At 53.8% G+C, this 20559-nt stretch overlaps 1 protein-coding gene across 1 annotated transcript; it reads right to left on the bottom strand.

Moving 5' to 3' along the window:
* Positions 1-7286: 7286 nt before the first annotated feature.
* Positions 7287-11906, bottom strand: LOC309682509 (guanylate-binding protein 1-like). The gene is made up of 8 exons (XM_082496601.1): positions 11701-11906; positions 11483-11610; positions 10934-11043; positions 10416-10618; positions 10056-10298; positions 8959-9756; positions 8732-8834; positions 7287-8602 (listed from the first exon to the last, which is right to left on the bottom strand). Exons 1-6 carry the CDS (start codon positions 11891-11893, stop codon positions 9416-9418), a joined length of 1218 nt encoding a protein of 405 aa, XP_082352727.1. The 5' UTR covers positions 11894-11906; the 3' UTR covers positions 7287-8602; positions 8732-8834; positions 8959-9415.
* Between the last annotated feature and the right edge of the window lie 8653 nt (positions 11907-20559).

Raw genomic sequence — 20559 nt, 5'->3', positions numbered from 1 at the left:
TGGACTGTCTCCGCATGGGTTTTGGGCACCACAGCCTGCTCACTCTGCAGAGCCGCACCACCCTCTCAGGGCTCTGTGGGGAGCACGGGGAGGGCCAGGAGTGTCCAGCCAGGTCAGCACAGGCACATTGCCATGGGAAAGGTTCTCTGGGGAAGGGACGTCCCTGGAGAAGAGCAAAGGAGCAACTCTGTGAGGGGAAGAAATGACCAGGAGAAAGGTATTTCTGCATGCAGCAGCTCGGGGCAGGCTGGTCTTTCGCTGGCGAGATGGGAAGAGGCGAGAAGTGGCTGGGCCAGGCTGGAAAGTGCCCGGCAGAGGACAAGACCAAAGTTGGCTGAGCTGTGTGACCACGCAGGGTGAGGACTCAGCCCAGGTGGGTTGTGGTGCAGACCCCAGGGCTCCTTGAAGGGAGCTGAGCCGTGCAGGCACAGGAGAGAGGAGCCTGGTCTGGAACAACAGTTGCAGCTCTGTTGCTTGGCCACCTCCGGGACAGGGTGGTGACGGGGCCACGAAGCAGCATCCAGAGAGGGGCAGCAAAGACAGGCACAAACAAGGGATTCCTGTGCATTGCCGCCATTGTGCAGGTATGATTGTGGGGAAGGCAAAGCTCCCCTGGAGTCGGTTGCAAGGAATGTCAAGAGCGAAACAAAGAGCTTTGATTGCTTGTTAGAGACCAAGGCTGAGCAAGGGAAATGCAGGGCTGCTGCTGAAGGGGAGGGAGATTTCACACCAGCAGACAGAGGTGCGGCTGAGGGACTCAAATGGCCTTTGTCTTTCCTGGAAAGGTCTCCAGGGCTCTGTGCTCAAAGAGAGGGCTGAAGGAGGAGGAGAGCCCATCTTGGCAGGAACCTCATGGAACGCCTCAAGGACAAATGCCAGTTTCTGCCCCTGCAGGGGACAAACCCTGGCAATGGCACAGGGTGAGGGCGACCTCGGTGGTGAGCAGCTCTGTGGAGAAGGTCTTGGTGGTCAGTGATCTGGAGAGGAGGCAGCGGTGTGCCTTAAAGGAAGGGAGGCCACCAGTGTCCTGGGCTGTCTGACCAGGAGCATGGCCAGGAGAGCGAGGAAAGGGACTGTGCAGGTAACTGCATCCAGATTTCTCATCCCCAGTACAGGTAGAATGTTGGTGGTAAGCTGGAGTGGGTTTAGCAAAGGGTGCCCAAGATGGTCAAGGGCTGGAGCACGACTTATGAGAAGAGTCTGAGGGAGCGGGGCTTGTCCAGCCTGGAGAAGGGAAGTCCGAGGGGCACCTCAGTGCAGCCTACCAGTACCTACCAGGAGGTTACGGAGAATACAGAGCCAGGCTCTCCACCGGGGTGCATGTTGAGAGGGCAAAAAGCAGTGAGCGTAAGGTGATAGAGAAGAGCTTCAGCCTGGAGAAAAGAAAACACTTTTTCTCCATGGACTCAGTGCACCGTTGGAACAGGTCACCCTGAGAGGCTGTGCCGTCTGTGTCCCTGGGGGATTTCAAACTACGACTGGATCAAGCCTTGAAGAACATGGTCTGACCCTCTTTGTGAACTCTTTGACTCCTCCTCCTCATCCTCCTTGCTCTTCACTGCAACTGCAGCCTGGGAGGCACTGCCTCAGACCTCTGTGTGTTACTCCCGAAACTCATTGCAGTCAGCTTGAACCACCTCCACGTGCCTTGTCTGGCTGCGCACGGAGATGTTGCAGAAAACCTGGGCTTTCCCGGGCTGGGATTTCTCCACCCCTGCAGTCTGCTTCTCTGCCCCTTCACTTTCTTTCCTACTTGAAGTTGAGACATGTGTGTTTTGGGAATGAGGGGAATGGACCCCAGACAGGACTCCTCAATACAGGCCTTGTATTCATGGTGAGGACCCCCTGCCCAGCCTCCACCTGCAGCTCCCGAGGGGCTCTAATCTTCTCTGCAACACCTGCCCGTCCCAGACAAACACCTCAGGTCCAGTTGGGCCTCCAAGAAAGGCCCTGGATGTTTATGGTCAGCCCACTGAGGTCTGCCTGGAAAGGTGCACATTTTTTTTCAACATGATTCATCAGTCAAAACACCTGAGTACTTTTAATGAAATCACCATGTTTTCCCACCATGTCAGAAAGGGAATGTCCCGGAAGTGCATTATTCATAGGAGAAGTATTGATCTTCCCCTCTACTTGCATGGCAGCTACTCTGTCTACTCCACTGTGTGTTTCTTCTCCCTCACCTTTCATGTGTTCCCACCTCTCCTGATTAAGTGACCTCGCCTGAGGGCATCTTTTCAGCAGTCTATCTCGACACATACCCTTCCCATGGCTCTCCAGGTTTCTCCCTCCCCTGGCTCGTTGGTCACTCAGATGCCTCCAAACTCTGTGGTTGCTGCTTTGAGCTTCAGGGAATTAGAAAATTGCCCCATCTCTGAGAAATGTAATGAACTCTTGACACATATCCTTAATTATGTTTCTATCTATCCTTTCCTAACTCTATCTAAACCAGTTCTTGTGCAGATATCCCTTGTGGAAGGTGGCCCTCGTGAGGTGCAGCTTGGATATGGCGTGTGGAAAAGGAGAGTGTTTTGAAGGTTATCGAATTGCATCATGTGTGGCTTTTTTTTTTTGTGAATGAGGAGAAGTGCTCCTGTGGCAGTTCTCTGAGGAAAGCAGGAGGGAATTGGTGGCAAGGTGCTGTAACATCCAGCTGCAGCCTTCAGTGGAGAAGTCGGCTGTAAGGAGAAGTGATGCAAGGCCCAGGGGTCCGATGAGAGAAATGGAGGGGTTGGGGAGGTGAGGAGCAAGGATGTCCATCGAGTGTCTGGCGTCAAGGGACTGCTTCTCCTACCTGCCCATATCAGCTTAGGTGACCCTCTGGGTCAATACCAGCTCTAGAATGCTGTTATCACTGAAAAGGAAAAAAAAAAAAATTACTTTATAAAGTATATCTACTTTTTCATTAAGTAGTCATTGAAAACTTCCCCGTTAACTACCCTCCGAAAACTTCTCCAATTAGCTTCTGAAGACTTGAAGAGCATTATAGGAAGAGACCAGGCACACGAGGGCTCTCTGTCTTTGAATGAGCCCCATGGTGGTTTTGGTGCTGAGTCCATGGACCTGCAGTGTTGAGAGGAGATTGCACAATCTGCTCAAGGAGTCAGAAGGAAACGCTGAAGTTTCCTGGAGTATTAATGAGCCCCACTGAGGGCCAATTCCAAGACAACCTCCCCACGGACACGTTAGAGCAGAAAATTGGAGGCAGTGATGACAAGCAGGCACAGGCCAAGCAGCGGTGGCTCTGGTGCTGAGTAAAGCCTTGGTGTGTTTTATCACGCCAAACGCCAAGCCCTGACCCCAGGCCCTCAGAAGAGAGATCCTGTCCATCCCACACGGCTCAGGGCTCTTCCTGGGATGTGTGGGGTGTGATGCCAGGATGCCAAGGACAACAGTTCAACACCTCCCAACCTCCCCACAGTGTGCAAGGTGGCAACATGGCCTCAGTGCCATGAACCCTGGAGAAATAACTGCAGCATCCATTTTAGCCCCCGGAGTGGCGTCAGCTAAAGCGCTTGCTACGCTTAAGAAGCTTGAGTGTTGGCTGGCCAAGCGATCTAATGCTACATCTTCAGCTTTAAGTAGTTTACTACTAGATGTAGACTCAGTTAGACATGCCAGACTGCAGAATCGAGCTGCAATAGATTTTTTGTTGCTGGCTCAAGGTCATGGCTGTCAAGATTTTGATGGGCTGTGCTGCATGAACTTATCAGACCATTCTCAATCTATTCATGTACGCCTCCAAGAGTTAATGAAACGAACGAAAAAGTTAAAGGAAGAGGACGGGTTCTTCTCTTTTGATCACCGTTTGCAAAACTGGGGACTCTTGGGATGGCTGGTTTCAATGGTCAAAGCAGGATTAATAATATTGTTGATAGTTGTAGTTGTGCTAGTGATGGTGCCATGTCTCATCTCCCTGCTGCAAAGGGCCCTGCAGCAGGTGATGGGGGCGGCATTTGTAGCACAAATACAAAAAGGGGGAATTGTGGGAAACTTTGGCTGGTCCGAGGGATCAGAATGCGAGCTTAAAATTGACCTTGAGCAGATATGCGTGTACCCTTGAAGAGACTGGGGAGTCCTGAGAAGAGCCAAGTAAAAAGAAAAGGGTTGGCAAACATCCTGGCTTTGACCAGAGCATGAACAGCGCGTGATCAACAATTGTATTAGGTGGCTGGCGTGTGATGTGAGAGCGTATTGGGCAAAAGTAGAATGGTAGAATATATGCATAGATAAGCACACGGGTAAAAGAATATAAAAAAGCACTGCTTGTTAAATAAAGCAATTGGATTGCTGCAACTTGATGTTCAGTATCGTGTCCGTCCCAAAAATGACACCAAACTTGTTCTCACCCCGGCATGTCCCTACATTTACTGACATCTCTCCATCCTCACTGGCTGTTCCTTCAAACACAAAATCATCCGTTCGGGAGGGGCAAAAGAGGAAAAAAGAAAATACAAGGTGAAGGCAAGGAAAAGGTCATGGCTGATCCTGGGCTGCATTAGACAGTGTTGCCCGCAGGTGGTGGGAGGTGATCCTTCCTCCTCATTCAGGGATGCCGAGAAGCTGGGTATGCAACCCAGACAGCAAAATGTTAAAGTCCCCAAGGGTAAAGGGAGGAAGTGGTATTTGCCATACCACGAAAATTTGTTTATGTTCTCCGGAAGAGAAGCACATGTCATCTACTGGCTTAGCAGTTAAAAAGCACAATGAAAATATTTAGGGGTTTGATGTGCTGATTGGATGAAACTGGTGCCTGGCAGACTGTGGCGCGTGGTCCTTCGGGACAAGCACCGAGACCAACCCCGGTAGGAATTGGGAGGCTACAGTGCGTGCACTCTGCACAGCCCAGAAATCAGCAGTGTACTGCAGGATCCGATTGCTGCTGCAGCAGGAAATGGAATTTCGCATGTCATAACAGACTCAGGAAAAAGGCACATTATTGCCCCACCCCCTGTACAATTCACCCCACTGGCCAGTCTGAAACCGGGTGGGAGATGGCACCTGAGAGTTGATTATCAGCATAATAATATGTTATCGTGTATTGCTGTGCCGACACATCTCCGCTAATGGCTGCGTACCCGCTAGTGCAGCTCTAACAGCCACGCTCCAGGCAGCCGCACACCCCTGGATGGCCGTGCTCCATGTCGGAGATATGTTCTTTACGGTGCCCTCGCCGGAGGAGGATAAAGAGAAACTGGCTCTTCCTTGGGAAGGAAGACAATACCCCTTTAACAGACTCCCACAGGGCTACAAACATTCAACCGCGATCGCTCATGCTGCGCTTGCTGAACTTTCACAGAGCGTTCCGCTGCCTCAGGATGTGGAACTCTGCCAAGAGATGATATTCTGACTGAAGGAACTTCTCCTGAGAGGGTGGTGTGTCGTGAAGCTCACTTATGACCTCACTGACAGTAAGGTGCTAGAGCTGCTTCTCCTCAGGAAGAAGGCAAACAGGGTTGAGAGGACCATGCTCATTTGCCAACAGAGGGGCACGGATGGACCCTGTGCACCTGCTTTGCAGGAGGAAGAGATCCTGACTGGGAGGACAATCAGCAGATCAGCTCACCGCAGTCTGCCTCAGGGAGACATTTTGGGGCGCTCTCCTTTCAGAGGCAAAGCCTGAAGGCAACTCAACTCATACCACACACCAGGTCTGCATGGCTTGGAGGCAATGCCTGCTGGCCCCAGGGCCAAGGCTGTGAGGAGGAGAGCACTGCTCATGTGGGTCAACAGTTGGCTGAGGACTTGGTGTTGGTGATGGGGTTAGGGGCTCAGCCACCACGGGACCCTGTATGCAGATCAGTGTCTGCCTGGCAGAGATGGGATCCACCGCCCCAATGAGGCAAATGAATCTTTGACCTTGTAAGGGAGGCTTTGAAGTAAGGGTGAGAGGGAGAGGGCATCCAGCAGCGTGTGAGGGAGTGGCAGAGAGGGTCGATGAGCAAAGCTCCGGGGTGATGTGACAGGAAGGGATTGAAAAATCAATAAAGGAGACCTTAATCAGGACACCTCCAGCACTTGTGTGTAAAAAGGAAGCGCCTCCGTGTCACCGTGATGGAGAAATCCCCAAAGCCTCTCCAGGAATCAATCCAGTTGGTGTGTTCAATCCAGTTGGTGTGCAGTCACAAGTGGTGTTCCCCAGGGCTCGGTGCTGGGGCCGGTACTCTTTACTATCTTTATCAATGACCAGGATGAGGTGATCGAATGCACCCTCAGTAAGTCCGCAGATGACACTAAGCTCGGCAAGCGTGTTGATCGGCTTGAGGGTAGGATGGGTCTACAGAGGGATCTGGACAGGCCGGACTGATGGGCCGAGGCCAATGGTATGAGGTTCAAGAAGGCCAAGTGCCGGGTCCTTCACTCGGGTCACACCAACCCCAGGCAGTGCTACAGGCTTGGGGCAGTATGGCTGGAAAGCTGACTGGCAGAAAAGGGCCTGGGAGTCTTTAAGAGACATTTAGGTGTGGCGCTTAAGGACCTGATTCATTGGTGGACTTGGCAGTGTTAGGCAGTGTTGGGCGAAAAGGCTTCAAGTTATGCCAGGTGAGGGTTAGACTAGATATGAGGAAAAATTTTTCACTGAAATGGTTATTAGACATTGGAAGGGGCTGCCCAGGGAGGGGGTGGATTCGCCATCCCTGGAGGTGTTTAAAAGAGGGGTAGACGTGGTACTTGGGGATATGGTTTAGAAGCGGTTTTGCCAGGGTAGCTTAGTGGTTGGACTTGATGCTCTTCAAGGTCCCTTCCAACCTCAGCAATCCTATGGTTCTATGTGGTGGGACGGCTCCCAGGACTAGAGTGTGGCAAGGGAGGGTCTCACGGTGTGGGGGCTCAGGAGGGCAAAGAGCACCGGCACAGGAGCCTGTGGAGGAGCAGAGCCTGGGCTTTGTCCTCGGGAGCTTCCCCAGGACCTTGCTGGGTGAGCAGGGGCTGTGCTCTGCAGACCTTCCTCTCTCACGGGCAGACCTCCCCTGCAGGGATGGAGTGCCCACAGCGCAGGAAAGTCTTTCCAGGGGCTAGTGTCTCTGGCGTGGCAGGGGTGACTGCCTTTGGAGCAGCCCCTCTGTCCAGAAAGAACTCAAAACCCTCTACTCCTTCACCTTACTGCAACGGTTAGTGTCCCTGCTTCTTCTCATGCTGCAGGTGAACATTTCATTCCCTGCAGGGAAGAGGGACACCCCTTTGCCCATGGGTGTCGTGGGTTGACCCCGGAAGGCAGCTAAGCCCCACACCACTTGGGGGATGGAGGAGACAATGGGAAGGGTGAAAGTGAGACAACTCATAGCTCACGATAAAGACAGTTTAATAGATAAAGCCAAAGGTGCCTGTGCAAACAAAGCAAAAGAAGGGATTCATTCTCCACTTCCCATCGGCAGGCAGTCAGCCACCTGCAGGACAGCACGGCTCCATCGTGCGTAGCGGTGGCTTTGAAGACAAACGCCATAACTCCAAACATCCCCCCTCCCTCCCGCTTTGCCCCGGTTTCCATTGCTGGGGCACAGGCTCATATGGTCCGGGATATCGCTTTGGTCAGTTGGGGTCAGCTGTCCCCGCTGTGTCCCCTCCCAACTCCTTGCCCACCCCCCGCCTACTCCCTGGTGGATGAGAAACAGAAAAGGTGCAGACACGCTTCGGTGACAGCTAAAACAGGGGGGTGACACCAACAAATCCAAAACACACAACCACCCCGGCATCTAAGGAGAACATTAACTCTCTCCCAGCCAACCCCAGTACGATGTGGGGGACACCTCCCACGAACCCTCTGTACAACAGGCATCTCCTGCTATACCACCTCAGACACCCTCGGGAAGGGGCACTTGGGGATCTCTTGGGCTCAAGAGAGACAAGAGGCAGCAGCATGCAGCTGGGATGAGCGAGCAGAGAGCACGACAGCCCTCTGGGGACAACTTCCTCACCGCTTCAGAGGGAGAAGAGCCTCACGAAGGACCAGGGTGGGAAGAGCTACAGAGCAGAGGATGGCTTTCACCCACTGCTCCCTGGGTCACGGGCTCACTCCTTCTGGGTCCCTCTGCTCCGGACCGATGCCAAGCAAACCAGGTAGCGCCCACCACGGGGATTCCTGCTCTACTCACAACCTCCGCGCTCCTTCACGCTGCCGCAGTACGTGCCAGCCTAGGATATCAGGTAGTGGGCTTCAAGCTCTCTCGGGCATGTTTCCCACAGCCCTGCTGAGGAGGTCTCTCGAAGAGGTGTGTTAGATCCCCAGGGACATGTTCTGAGCATGGCAAAATGCTCCCCGACCGCCCTCTGGGCATTATGGCCTTTCTGTGCCCCAGGCCACCCTGGCTGTAGACGTTCCCCGTGCCTTCAGGTCTACAGTGCAGTACAAGCGAACGTGGAGGTCACTTCCCTACTCTACAGCAAGCGTCTTGCAGGAAAGGCTTTCAAACTTTAACAGACTTCTACGTGGGGACTAAACACACCGTCGTATTTGGCTACAACAGGAGTAAGAGTAAAGATATCAATCCTTGCATAAGGGGAAACACGAAATGTGTGACATTTGAAAATACACGGTCTCTGTTCATCCTCTTCCACTCGTCCTCCCACTCCTTCTGAGCTCTCTCATACTGCTCCCGCTCACCTGGTGACAGAGAAACAGAGGTGTTGCAAAGGCGGGAGCTGAGCCCCCAAGCTCCCAAGGACTACTCTTGTCCCCCCCACCAAGCTTGGCCCTCGACAGGCAGTGACATTTCTGCCCCCCAGAAGTTACTTTTCAGCTCCTTGTCCTTCTCTGCCAGGGAGATTTGGGTGTTGATGATGATTTTTTCCAGAGCCTCTATGCGCGGGAGGAACTCCAGCAGGACAGCATAAGCCTGCAGGAGTACAGTAGAAGAGGAGTCGGGGGCAGAAAGAGCAGCAGGGGGGAAATGGTTTCCTGGGGGAAGGGGATGGGACGTGGAGCCTCTCCCCTTGAAGGGGAGCTGCTCTTGTGCCTACCTTCACCCCCTTGCCAGGCAGCTCCCAATATTTCTCCAACAGTGCCTTCTGGTCTCCTTTGAACAGCTCATAACCCCCTGACACACTGTAGACACCAGCACTGATGTTTTTGTCTATGTCTTGGTAGAGGTTCCAGAGAGCAGCCTTGCAATTGCGACGGGACACCTCCTCGTTGGCCCTGCAGAACGTCTCCTTGATGGCCTCCACCTGGCGCTGTCCAGAAAGATGCAGAGCAAAGGCATCAGCCCAGGCTGAGCTGCGGCTGCTGCTCTCATTCTAGGCAAAAATCAAGCCCTGTTGCCAAAGAAATTGGGATCTCCATCTGTGGGGTAATCAGCTGGCAGGTGAGAGATGGGGAGGGCATTGTGCACCCATGGACATCTCTGCGCCAAGGTGCCCAGGAGCAGAGAGCATGCCAGGGACCACAGGCTTCACAAAACAGAGGGACAAGAATTAGTCAGCAGGAGAGGGGAAGCATGTCCCTGGTGGAATCCCAGCTGGGCTGGGGACCACCTACTGTAAGATCTGCCTGGAAATGGCAGATGTCATCCTCGAATGCCTGTTTCTGGAACAGCTCCAGTGCCTCCCACTCGCACTGGCTGTGCAGATCCAGGAGCTCCTCAACGGTCTCCGTCGGCAGCTGCGCCCACTGATCCATCAGATCATGGTACAACTTCACAGCCTCTTCCAGTGCCGCTGCATTTGCAATCTTGGCCAGGGCAAGCACCGCACTCTCCAGGCATGGCACTGCCCCGCTCTGGATGGCCTCCACGTAGGCCTCTGCCAGTTTCCCCAGCACTGCCAAGGAGGACCGAGGATGAGAGATCGGCAGCCCCAACACAACCCAGGCTCCCCTTCGGCCCCGGCTCCTGCCATATCCCTGCTGCCTCCCTGCCAGAGCCTGCCTCAACTTCTCTTCCAAACTCTTTCCCACCCGCCTCCAACACCCAGAACATCCAAATCCAGAGGCAGGCACAGCAGCCAGCAGAATACCTCTCCCTTTCCCCACCGGCATCATTTCACTATGCATTTGACCCCTCCCCAGACACAGTGCCAGGAGCTGCTGGCCACCCAATCCTCTGGACAGCCGTACTCACACGTCCCTGTTATGATGCTGCCACCGGGGATGGTCTTAGGTGAAGACTTCTCCCAGATGTGCCTGCAGAATTTCTCCGCCTGCTGCTGGAATTCAGGATCGATCTCATGATCCTGAAGCTCCTCCAAGCGGACCAGGTCCCTCTTGTGGGCTGGCTGCTCAAAAACAAAGCACTTGCGATTTGGAAAGAACCTGCAGATGCATTCCCGGGGCTCATTGTAGCGCTGGATCTCTGGGCTGTTACCTGTGGGGTAAGGGGACACGGAGCAAGTTCACCGGGCTTGGGCTGCTCTTGACTTACCCTGAAATGCCGCTGAGTCTGGGGCTGGACGTCTCCAGCAGCACAGCACCATTCCCTTACCAGCCTTCAAATTCAGTGCCTTCTCCAAGTAGTCATCCTCAGAGATTTCCTTCCCATCCACCTCCATCTGCAGCGTGAAATCCCGGACAGTCCAGACAAACGTTGGGAAGAAGGAGACAAACTTTTCAGAATCCTTCCCTTTATTGTTACTCTGCTCGAGTGCTGCTTTCAACTTGACATGCTCGGACAGCTTCATCACATAGCTAGGGAGCTGGCTAAGGAAAGAGGGAGCTCTGCTCTGAAGGCAGGGGCATCGCCATCCTGCAAGCCCCCAGCACTTCCTGGGCAAGAGGGGAGACTCTGCGGGGACAGACAACTGCAGGGAACCACCGGAAGGAGGAGGGAGAAAAAGCCTCAGCCCTCAGCTCCACCACATGGCACACCTGAGGACTCAAAGCACATCACTGGGCACCACCAGAAGGTTCTGCCACTGTCGGAGGAAGTAGCATTTGTCAAGCCCTTGCCCACCATACAGGCAGAGGAGGGCATCCCTGGTGCTGCTGTCCCACCAAGGATACTAAAGTTGCTCCATGGCCTGCTGGTCAATGGTGCCTCTGCTGTTGTAGATCAGGGTGCTGGAGAGCAGTACGGTGAGCACAAAGATCCAGGTGTCGTTCTTGGTGTAGCCCTGGAACAAGAACCCATGGCTCTTGTTAACAACACTCCCAAAGTCTGAGCAGAACCCCAGAGCCCCAGACCCTGAGCACCCCTAACCAACATGCCATGGCAAGCACAGTGTTTGGAGACATCCACCCCCATGCCACCCCCATATCTTTCTGCAGCCGCGTTATCCTCAACTCTTTACTCTCAGGGTGCCACCACACCTCTATCCAAGTGCTCCCTGAGCTCCCCATTCCCGTTCTGCTGCTCTTTGCCAGAGAAGCAGAGGAATTTGGCACCTCGTCTACCCCAACCGCCTTCCTCGTGGCCGCCGGCTCTTCCCAGCACACAGGCTGAAGGCCTCCACCAGTGGTGGGAACACCTGCACTCTGGTCCCCGTGGCTGGGCCCTCAAGAGCTTCCCCAAGTGCTGGGAATGCACAAAGGCAGCTTCCGCCTCTGCCACACCTTCTCCACGTCGCCCAGCCCTTCAGTGTCCAGCAGCACCAGAGTGTGTCCAGGCTGGCAGGGGTGAGGTACACACCACATCCAGACCCCTTTGGTGTGGGACTGCAGGCCGCAGCCCAGCGAGAAACCTGTGGGGAGGATGTACGGCTCTCCAGAGTGCTACATAGAGAGGGGGAAACCCAGGTACCTTGGCCAGCCGGGGCCGGGACCTCCCTCACCTTTCCTCTGACCAGCCAGCCTGTTCATGAGGTAAGACTTGCCAGTGCGGTACAGCCCTGTGATGCCCACCACCACCACAGGCTGGGTGATCTCCGACAGCACCTGCAGGGCCTCCTGATGCACCACCAGCCTCTTCGTCTGGCTGTTCTCTATGAGGCAGACAGGCTCCGGCATGTGCACTTCAGATGCCATTGCTGACGCAAGCGCAGCCTGCGGAGGAGACGGCGAGACGGCATGCTTAACAAGGTGGGGGCACCCCACAGTCCAAACAGGGACAGTCCTTATCACCCTGCTTCATTTCTCCAAGCCAATCATGCTTTGCATCAAATTCCTTCCACCACACCTCCTCTTTTGGCCCATCGCAAGCGATGCTGCCAAGACAACGACGACACTTGGAAGAGGTGCACAGCCCCTTCCCGTTGGCTACACAACAGGCATGGCTCAATTCCGCAAAGCCCACTGGGACCATGGCAGTGCTCTGCATTGTGTCCTGAACCCCCCGTGGAAGTTTGCTGAGTGCCGAATTGTGCAGAAATGGGTGTGGGACAGAGCAATGGCCTCAGGCAGGGCTCTAGGGCAGAGGAATGGCTGCAGAGTCAGAGCAGCACCAAGGGAAGGATAGGTTAGGGGGAGAAATTCAAGCTTCTGGGAGCTGCCTAGGAATGTCTCCATAAATTTCTCACACCCGACCCCGTTAAACCTCGTCTCACCCCCCGCTGTGCTTCTCACCGGGACATGAGCGCCTGCACAATGTGCAGTTAATTTTCAGCAGTAAGAAGAGGCTTAGCTAAAACGTGAAGTTCCTGAACACAATTGGTCCTGTTTTACCTCAAAACGCAACCACCATGACAAGCCCCCGCACCTGTGGCTTCTGGATCTGGGAGCAAGAAAATTTACTCTATCCCAGCCAAAACCACCACAGAATCACAGAATCACAGAATCACAGAATCCTCAGGTTTGGAAGGGACCTCTGGAGATTATCTAGTCCTACCCCCCTGCCAGAGCAGGGTCACCTACAACAGGTTGCACAGGACAGCGTCCAGGCAGGTTTTGAACGTCTCCAGAGTGGGAGACTCCACAACCTCTCTGGGCAGCCTGTTCCAGTGATCCATTACCCTCAAAGTGAAGAAGTTCCTCCTCATGTTAAGATGGAATTTCCTATGTTCAAGCTTGTGCCCATTATCCCTTGTCCTATCAATGGGCACCGCTGAGAAAAGACTCCTCCTATCCCTCTGGCATCCTCCCTTTAAGTATTTGAAAGCATTAATATGATCCCCCCTCAGTCTTCTTTTCTCTAGACTAAAGACACCCAAGTTCCTCAGCCTTTCCTCATATGAAAGATGTTCTAATCCCCTAATTATCTTCATAGCCCTTTGCTGGACCCTCTCCAGCAGATCCCTGTCTTTCTTGTACTGGGGAGCCCAGAACTGGACGCAGTACTCCAGATGCGGCCTCACCAGGGCAGAGTAGAGGGGGAGGATGACTTCCCTCCACCTGCTGGCCACACTCTTTTTGATGCACCCCAGGATGCCATTGGCCCTCTTGGCCGCCAGGGCACATTGCTGGCTCATGGTCATCCTGTTGTCCACCAGGACTCCCAGGTCCCTTTCCACAGAGCTGCTCTCCAGGAGGTCAGCCCCCAACCTGTACTGATGCATGGGGTTATTCCTCCCCAGATGCAGTACCCTACATTTACCCTTGTTGAATTTCATTAGGTTCCTCCCTGCCCAACTCTCCAGCCTCTCCAGGTCACGCTGCAAAGCCGCACAGCCTTCTGGCGGGTCAACCACTCCTCCCAGTTTAGTGTCATCAGCAAACTTGCTGATGGTACACTCTATCCCTTCATCCAGATCATCGATGAATATATTGAACAGGACTGGACCCAGTACTGACCCTTGAGGGACACCACTTGTTACTGACCCTCAACTAGACTCTGCACCACTAACCACAACCCTCTGAGCTCTATCTGTCAGCCAGTTCTCAATCCACCCCACTGTCCATTCATCTAGCCCGCACTTCCTAAGCTTGCATGTGATAACCTTCTTTACACCCAGGTGCTTTGAGATGATAAGAATGAACAAGAAGTCGGGAACGGTCACCGCCACGACAGCTGACCCCCAACCGACCATTTTGCTTTGTTTGCACACACAGCTTTTGCTTTGCCTATTAAAACATCTTGATCTCGACCTATGAGTTCTCTCCCTTCTGATTCTCTGCCCCATCCCACCCGGGGAGGGGCAGCCACCGGCTGTGTGGGGCTTAGTTGCTAGCTGGGGTTAAACCACGACAAGCCCCAGCTATCACCAGCCCCTCCCGGGCTCCAGAAAACCCCACGCACAGACGTGGAGGCAGCACAAGGGCTCAGCCCATGCCCAGTCCCAGAAGCTGCCCCACGGCAACCTCCCGCACCCCCCGCGACTCACTGTGGCAATGGCCAGCTCCACACACACTGCCCACTGCTGGGCTTTGAATCCTCTCTGAGGACCTCACAAGCACTGCCCTCTTCCAGGCAAAGCAAGGCGATCCCCAGGGGGGGACAAGAGGCTGCCCCTCATGTCATGGGCACTCCCCGCATAGTAGGGAGGAGAGGAAAGGTTCGGGCATAGCGCCCCAGCTTCGGCCAGTCCTAACGCGCGTGCAAAGCCACAGGGGGGTGAACACCCGCTCCCAGCCACCCATTCCTCTTGCTCAGTGCCAGAGCCTACGGAGACGTTTGGGCCACCTCCTCCTCCCACCCGCTTGGGTCCCTGTCACTTGCTGGGGACCCCGTGGCTTCCCGGGTCAGAAGGAGGCATTCCGCAGCCCCAGTGTGCAGGGCTGCTTGCCCGGGCTGGGGGGAGGCGTGAGGGGAAGGGACTCACCGCTGCCTTCGTCCCCTGTCCAAGGCTGCAAGAGCTTTGCTGCAGCCTGGGTCCTGCCCTGACTTTTATCCTCTGCCCGTGGCCAGCGGCCCCTCCTATGCTATTCCGGGAAATCAGAGTGAGTCATAGAGCGAAAGTGAAAGTCAGGCACTGGTAGGCAGGAGGAAAACCCCACCCAGAGAGACCGCCCAGGGTTTGACAGGGCCCACAAGCTCAGCACAGAAACTCGGAGCAGACAATGTAAAGACAGTTTAATAACTGAAGGACCAAGAACAAAAAACAAGCGACCCAAAAGCAAACCCTCACCACCTCCCAACCGCATGTTATCCCACACCGGGGCGTGAACCATTCCCCTAATGTCTGCGCACCCCACATCGCTTTTCCCCCCGGCTTGTGGCGGAGTGAAAGACACGAACTCCGATATGCAGGATTGAAATCAGCTTTATTAAGCAAGCGTGCTCTTTTTATACTTTTCTACCAAGACCAGTAATTTTCTACTTTGCCTGTTTACACCATCGCATACTCTAAAAGATCACGTTCCCCCCATAAAGGGGGGCGAAGTGATAGGAAGTGATACTCTTCCCTGTGAGCAGCTCTCCTTATCTAGGGAGTAGCTTCACACAACTTCATCATCTGCCACAACAGTGCTGCAGCTGCTTATTCCTCCCTATTCGTTCTACCACACTTAACCCTTCTTTTGCCTCAGTCCCCACTTCTCCCCCTTTTTTCTTTTGTTGAACAATTAGCACTGTGTTGATTGAGTTTTTCAACATTCTCTGCAAATATTGTAAAAGGCACAGTAAAAAGCACGGTTCTGCAAAGCAGCATGTCCAACCGAGTCTACATCCATTAATAAGCTAGACAGAGACAGCGACGTGGCATTGCTCTGTTTGGTAAGCCAGCACTCAAATTTATTCAACGTGGCTAAAGCTTGCGAAGCAGCATAGAGGCCGTAATTATCTCCCCTTTACTCCAAAACCCCACGTTATCGTTTCATTCGCTCTGAAAGGCGTGGGCCGATCGTTTGGGGCGTCGATGATGTTTTGTAAAATTCAGAATCGTTGATGTATTTGGGGTCAACTGCGTAAGTCTTCCCGGACTACAGGGCCCTCCCCTTATATGTGAGGGTACACCTCCCCAAGCTCGATCGCCACAGATAAAGAGCCCCCGCAGGAGCTGTAAAGGCACATTGCTGGAGCGGGAGACCTTACTACTGCTCTAGCTGCACCAGGCCGTGTTATTTCTATACATTGACAGAGAAGAATTAACATTCGGTGCTCGTATACTTAAAATTGTTTCCAGTATACTGAAAAATTAGACAGCTATCCATTTTGATTGAGCCTAGGAGTTCATTCTCCTGCGGCTCATGGGGTAGGGGTGGCAAGTGAGGAGCCCACCCATCCCAGTTATCAGCCAAAGCTGATGAGTTTCCAAAATGCCTTGCTTGTTCATGGCTTGGCCAGTTGTCTGCTGGGACACCAACGAGACATGTGGAAAAGGGGTTTCCTGGGGTAGGCAGCGAAAGGCGCAGGGTGTCCTGGATGGTCTTGTTTGCCAAAGTTACGCAGATGTTTTCCTTGGGTGCCGGTGGGATCCATAGCACATCTCCTGGTTCTGCTGTCATCATGATGACGAGGATGACTGCAGCGATGGTCGGACCCATCTCGCCAAAACGCATCTTGGTGCAATATCTGTGGAGACCCAAGCATATCCTCGACCCCAAGTTATCTGTGGGTACGGACCTTCCCATTGGTTATTCATCATATTTTTGATCATCAGCTGTGCTTTCGCCCGTGGAGAGAGTGCTTGCAGTCCCTCTGAGAGAGTAAAGTGTTTTATCACGGCCAGCTCACCGTCCGTCCATCGATTTAAAAAATTCAAGACATATAATGCTTTTGCTAAACGTTCTGGCGGTGTGCCTAGGGCCACCCCCCTTTTTGTTTTTGCAACATGGCTTTGAGCATGCCATGGGCCCGTTCCATGATGGCTTGGCCAGTAGGAGAATGGGAGATACCCGTAACGTGGGAAACCACCCACACCTGGAAAAATCGTGCCGTCTGACGGGCTGTATAGGCAGGACAGTTATCAGTCTGAACATGTCGCGGGACACCAATGCCACAAAGGCGGCCTTTAGATGCTGAGCTACATCTCTAGCTCGCTCAGCTGTATGACAGGAGGCAAAAATACATGTCGAAAATGTGTCAACCGACACGTGCACGTATTTCAACCTGCTGAGATCTGGAACACAGGCAGTGTCTGTCTGCCAAAGTTCTGGAGCCGACAGACCTCAGGGATTAATGCCAATGGGGACACCGGCGTCACTTGCTGGCAGTCTGGACAGGAGGCAGCAATGGCTTGAGCCTGTTCCTTGGATATAGAAAACGGACAAGCTAATGCCTGAGCATTTTGATGAAAAACTTCATGTGACAAACAAGCTTGCTCAAATGTGTGTGGGACCACAACCGGGCCCGCCACCAGATCCGCCTGTGCATTGCCTCCGACCATGGGGCCTGGAAGTTTAGTAGGGGACCGCACATGCATGATAAAATATTTGCCCGGCCACCAATTCAATAAAAGCAACAATTGCCTCATAAGAGTAAACAAGTGAGGATTGGCGACCTCCTTTAAAAAGGCAGATTCCATTCTGCTGGCCAGGCCAGCAACATAGGCTGAGTCGGTGACAACGCTGAGATCTGTTGACCATTGGCAAAAGGCACAGACTACTGCCAGCAATTTGACTATTTGAGGGGAGCTGTGGAGCACTTGGACATCCTACTGCCAGGGAGCCTCAGCGTCCGATCACCAAATGATGTAAAATCCGACCGGAGGTGGAGGCCCCATTGTGACAAGCAATCTCTGCCCCAGAGAGTGACTCGGCTAGCGAGGATGAATGGCTTTACAGTTGCCACTGACCCCTCCGTGGCTGTACTCAGAATGTTGTGCTGACTCTGCAATGGGAGAGCTGCCCCCCCTGATACCAGAAACGGAGGCAGCCGCCCTGGGGGGTGGCCACAAGGGAGGCCAAGCTGTTGTAGAGGTGCTGGTAACATCCGCACCCGTATAAATAATCTTTCCAGAGTTATCTCATTTTGACGGGTGGAGTGCTGGAGGCTACAATGGTAGGAGGGGCGTCTCGTGGAGACCTTCTGGGCCCACATGATCTGCACGGGCCCTGTGGAACTGAAACCATCTCTGTGAGAATCTTCCAGGCATCACGGCACCTGGCTCTGAAACGGCACCAACTGTGCAATACGTGAGCCTTCAGGAATCTGACACGGAGGAGCAGGAGTCCATACCGCAATTTGAATCTCCCCGGTAAAGTCCACATGGATAACACCAGGCAATGCAAACAGTCCCTGGCACATCGCCGAGGAGCGACTGAGAAGGAGGGTGCTCAGTCCATTGCCCAACGGTCCCTTAACCCCCGTAGGGATCAGGGTAGCGGTTGTATCAAAAAGCGTTACTGTGACTGCGGAGGCCATGTCCTTTCTGGCGCTTCCGCTGGTTCGGGCATACAGGCTGGGGCTGACAGGGGCAGGGGAGGGTGGCTTGTGTCGTCGTGCGCCCCCTCTGCGTGCTGACCCAGTTGTTTCCTCGACCTGATGGCTGAAGCTGTCTGCTGACCTTGTCAAACCTGGAGTGACACTGGTTGGCGAAGCGACTCCCCTTTTTACATCACGGACCGAGTCCCATCTATCATGGGGATCGGGGGGAAACAAATCTGGTTCCTGCTCAGGATCGACTGGCCCGGGATCAAAAAGGTCGTCTGCAGGCGACTCCTCATCTCCCACAGCCCCCACCACCATGTTGGCTGATACCAAATCCAATGGAGCTGAGGTGGTCTTAGACTGTTCTCCGGGCTTTTGAGTATGCTGTTTCAAGGTCTCAAACAACGTCCCCCATGCAGAGAGCCACCCTGCCGCTGTTTTGTCAGACCGGATTGCCGAGTCCCACAGAGTGACCCCTATCTGGTCCCAGGTTTTGGGATCGTAGATAGAACTGGAATCGATCCCCGGGCAGTTTGACCGAGCCCACATTAACAGCACTTTGAGATCTTAGAGGGTAGGGTTTTGCCGTGTTGTTTCAATATTTTCTGCATTATATTCACTGTGGTTCTCTGCTCCTGGGAAATATCATTCCCCATAGTCCCCGGCTGCTTACCTCCGTCAAGCGGTAGGTAATTAATCATGCACAATGCCGCTTCCTTTCAGCGATGCAAGTTCAGCCACTTCCTTTCAGCAATCCAAGTTCAGCTGGGCTCTGCCACCGGTCTGCGGGATGCTGCTATTATAGCCCTGGGTGAAGTGAAACTTCAAGTCCCTGTTCAGGTGTCATTTTTGGCAGATTGAAAGACACGGACTCCGATATCCAGGATCGAAATCAGCTTTATTTAGCAAGCGTGCTCTTTATATACTTTTCTACCAAGGCCAGTAATTTTCTACTTTACTTGTTTACACCACCGCGTGCTCTAAAAGATCACGTTCCCCCCGAAAAGGGAATCTCTCTTCCCCGTGAGCAGCACCTCCTTATCTAGGGAGTAGCTTCACACAACTTCATCATCTGCCACAACAGTGCTGCAGCTGCTTATTCCTCCCTATTCGTTCTACCACACTTAACCCTTCTTTTGCCTCAGTGCCCACACCTGCTCTCCCCTCCCAGGCCCTGATCCCATCCCTCTGACCCACCCCACGCGTCCCCTGGGCCATCTCAGTGCTCGCTGCAAACACCCAGCACTGACATGCTCATCCCACAGGCACCCCACACTTGGGGGTCCCCTCAGGTCCCCTGGGGACCCTCATCAATCCCTCATACCCCAGCCTGACCCCAGGACCCCCTCCTGGCTGACTGGTCCAGCTCAAAGTTTGCTGGTGAGTGCCCACCGGGACTGAGGAAGACACAGATATTTACCCCTCCGGCCAGCAGCAGGGACTCGGGCTCTCACCCGTGGTCCCACTCCAGACACTGGCACTGAGCCCCTCACTCACCCCAATCCCTTTTGCCCCCCGCTCTCCCCTCCACGTGCCCACTGACCAGTTCCCCACACACAAGCGTGCCCTCCCATGCCCTGACAGCGGTTAGGGACTGCCTGGCCAGGTTGCAGCTCTGCAGAAAGGTCAATTTCATTGTATTTCATTGTACCCCATGAAATTTGGCCAACCTCTAGACAGGCATGATGTGGGGGAAGCACTGGCGGGTGTGGCCATTGTGTAATAGCAATGAAATGAAAATGGGATCGATCCACCTTCTCCAACTATCGCTGCTTCCAGCTGCCTTCAGGTATCATAGAAAGGTTTAGGTTGGAAAGGACTGTGAAGATCATTGAGTTCTAATCCCCCTGCCATAGGCAGGGACACCTACCTCTAGACCAGGTTGCCCAAGGCTACGTCCAGCCTGGCCTTGAACACCTCCAGGGATGGGGCCTCAACAACCTCTCTGGGCAACCTGGGCCAGTGCCTCACCACCCTCAAAGTGAAAAACTTCTTCCTACTGTTCAATCCTCCGGTTTAAAGTCATTCCCCTCGTCCTATCGCTACATACCCCAGTAAAAAGTCCTTCCCCAGCTCTCCTGTAGGCCCCCTTTAGGTACTGGAAGGCCACAATAAGATCTCCCCAGAGCCTGCTCTTCTCCAGGCTGAACAGTCCCATTCTTTCAGCCTCTCCTCATAGGAGAGGTGCTCCAGCCCTCGGATCATCCTCGTGGCTCTCCTCTGGACACACTCCAGCAGGTCCATGTCCTTCTTTTGTTGGGGACTCGAGAGCGGGATGCAGTACTCCAGATGGGGTCTCACCAGAGTGTAGTAGAGGGGCAGGATCACCTCCTTTGACCTGGCTGGTCACACTGCTTTTGATGCAGCCCACCTCTGCAGCCTGTCCAGTTCCCTCTGGGTGGCATCCCTCCCATCCAGCGTTTCTACCTCGCCAAACAGCTTGCTATCATCAGCAAACTTGCTGAGTGAGCACTCGACCCCACTGTCCGTGTCACCGACAAAGATGTAC

The sequence above is a fragment of the Vanellus vanellus genome (genome assembly GCF_965231255.1).
Source record: "Vanellus vanellus genome assembly, chromosome: 30".
NCBI lineage: Eukaryota > Metazoa > Chordata > Aves > Charadriiformes > Charadriidae > Vanellus > Vanellus vanellus.
The sequence above is the reverse complement of the archived record's forward strand: the minus strand, read 5'-3'. Positions and strand labels throughout refer to the sequence as shown.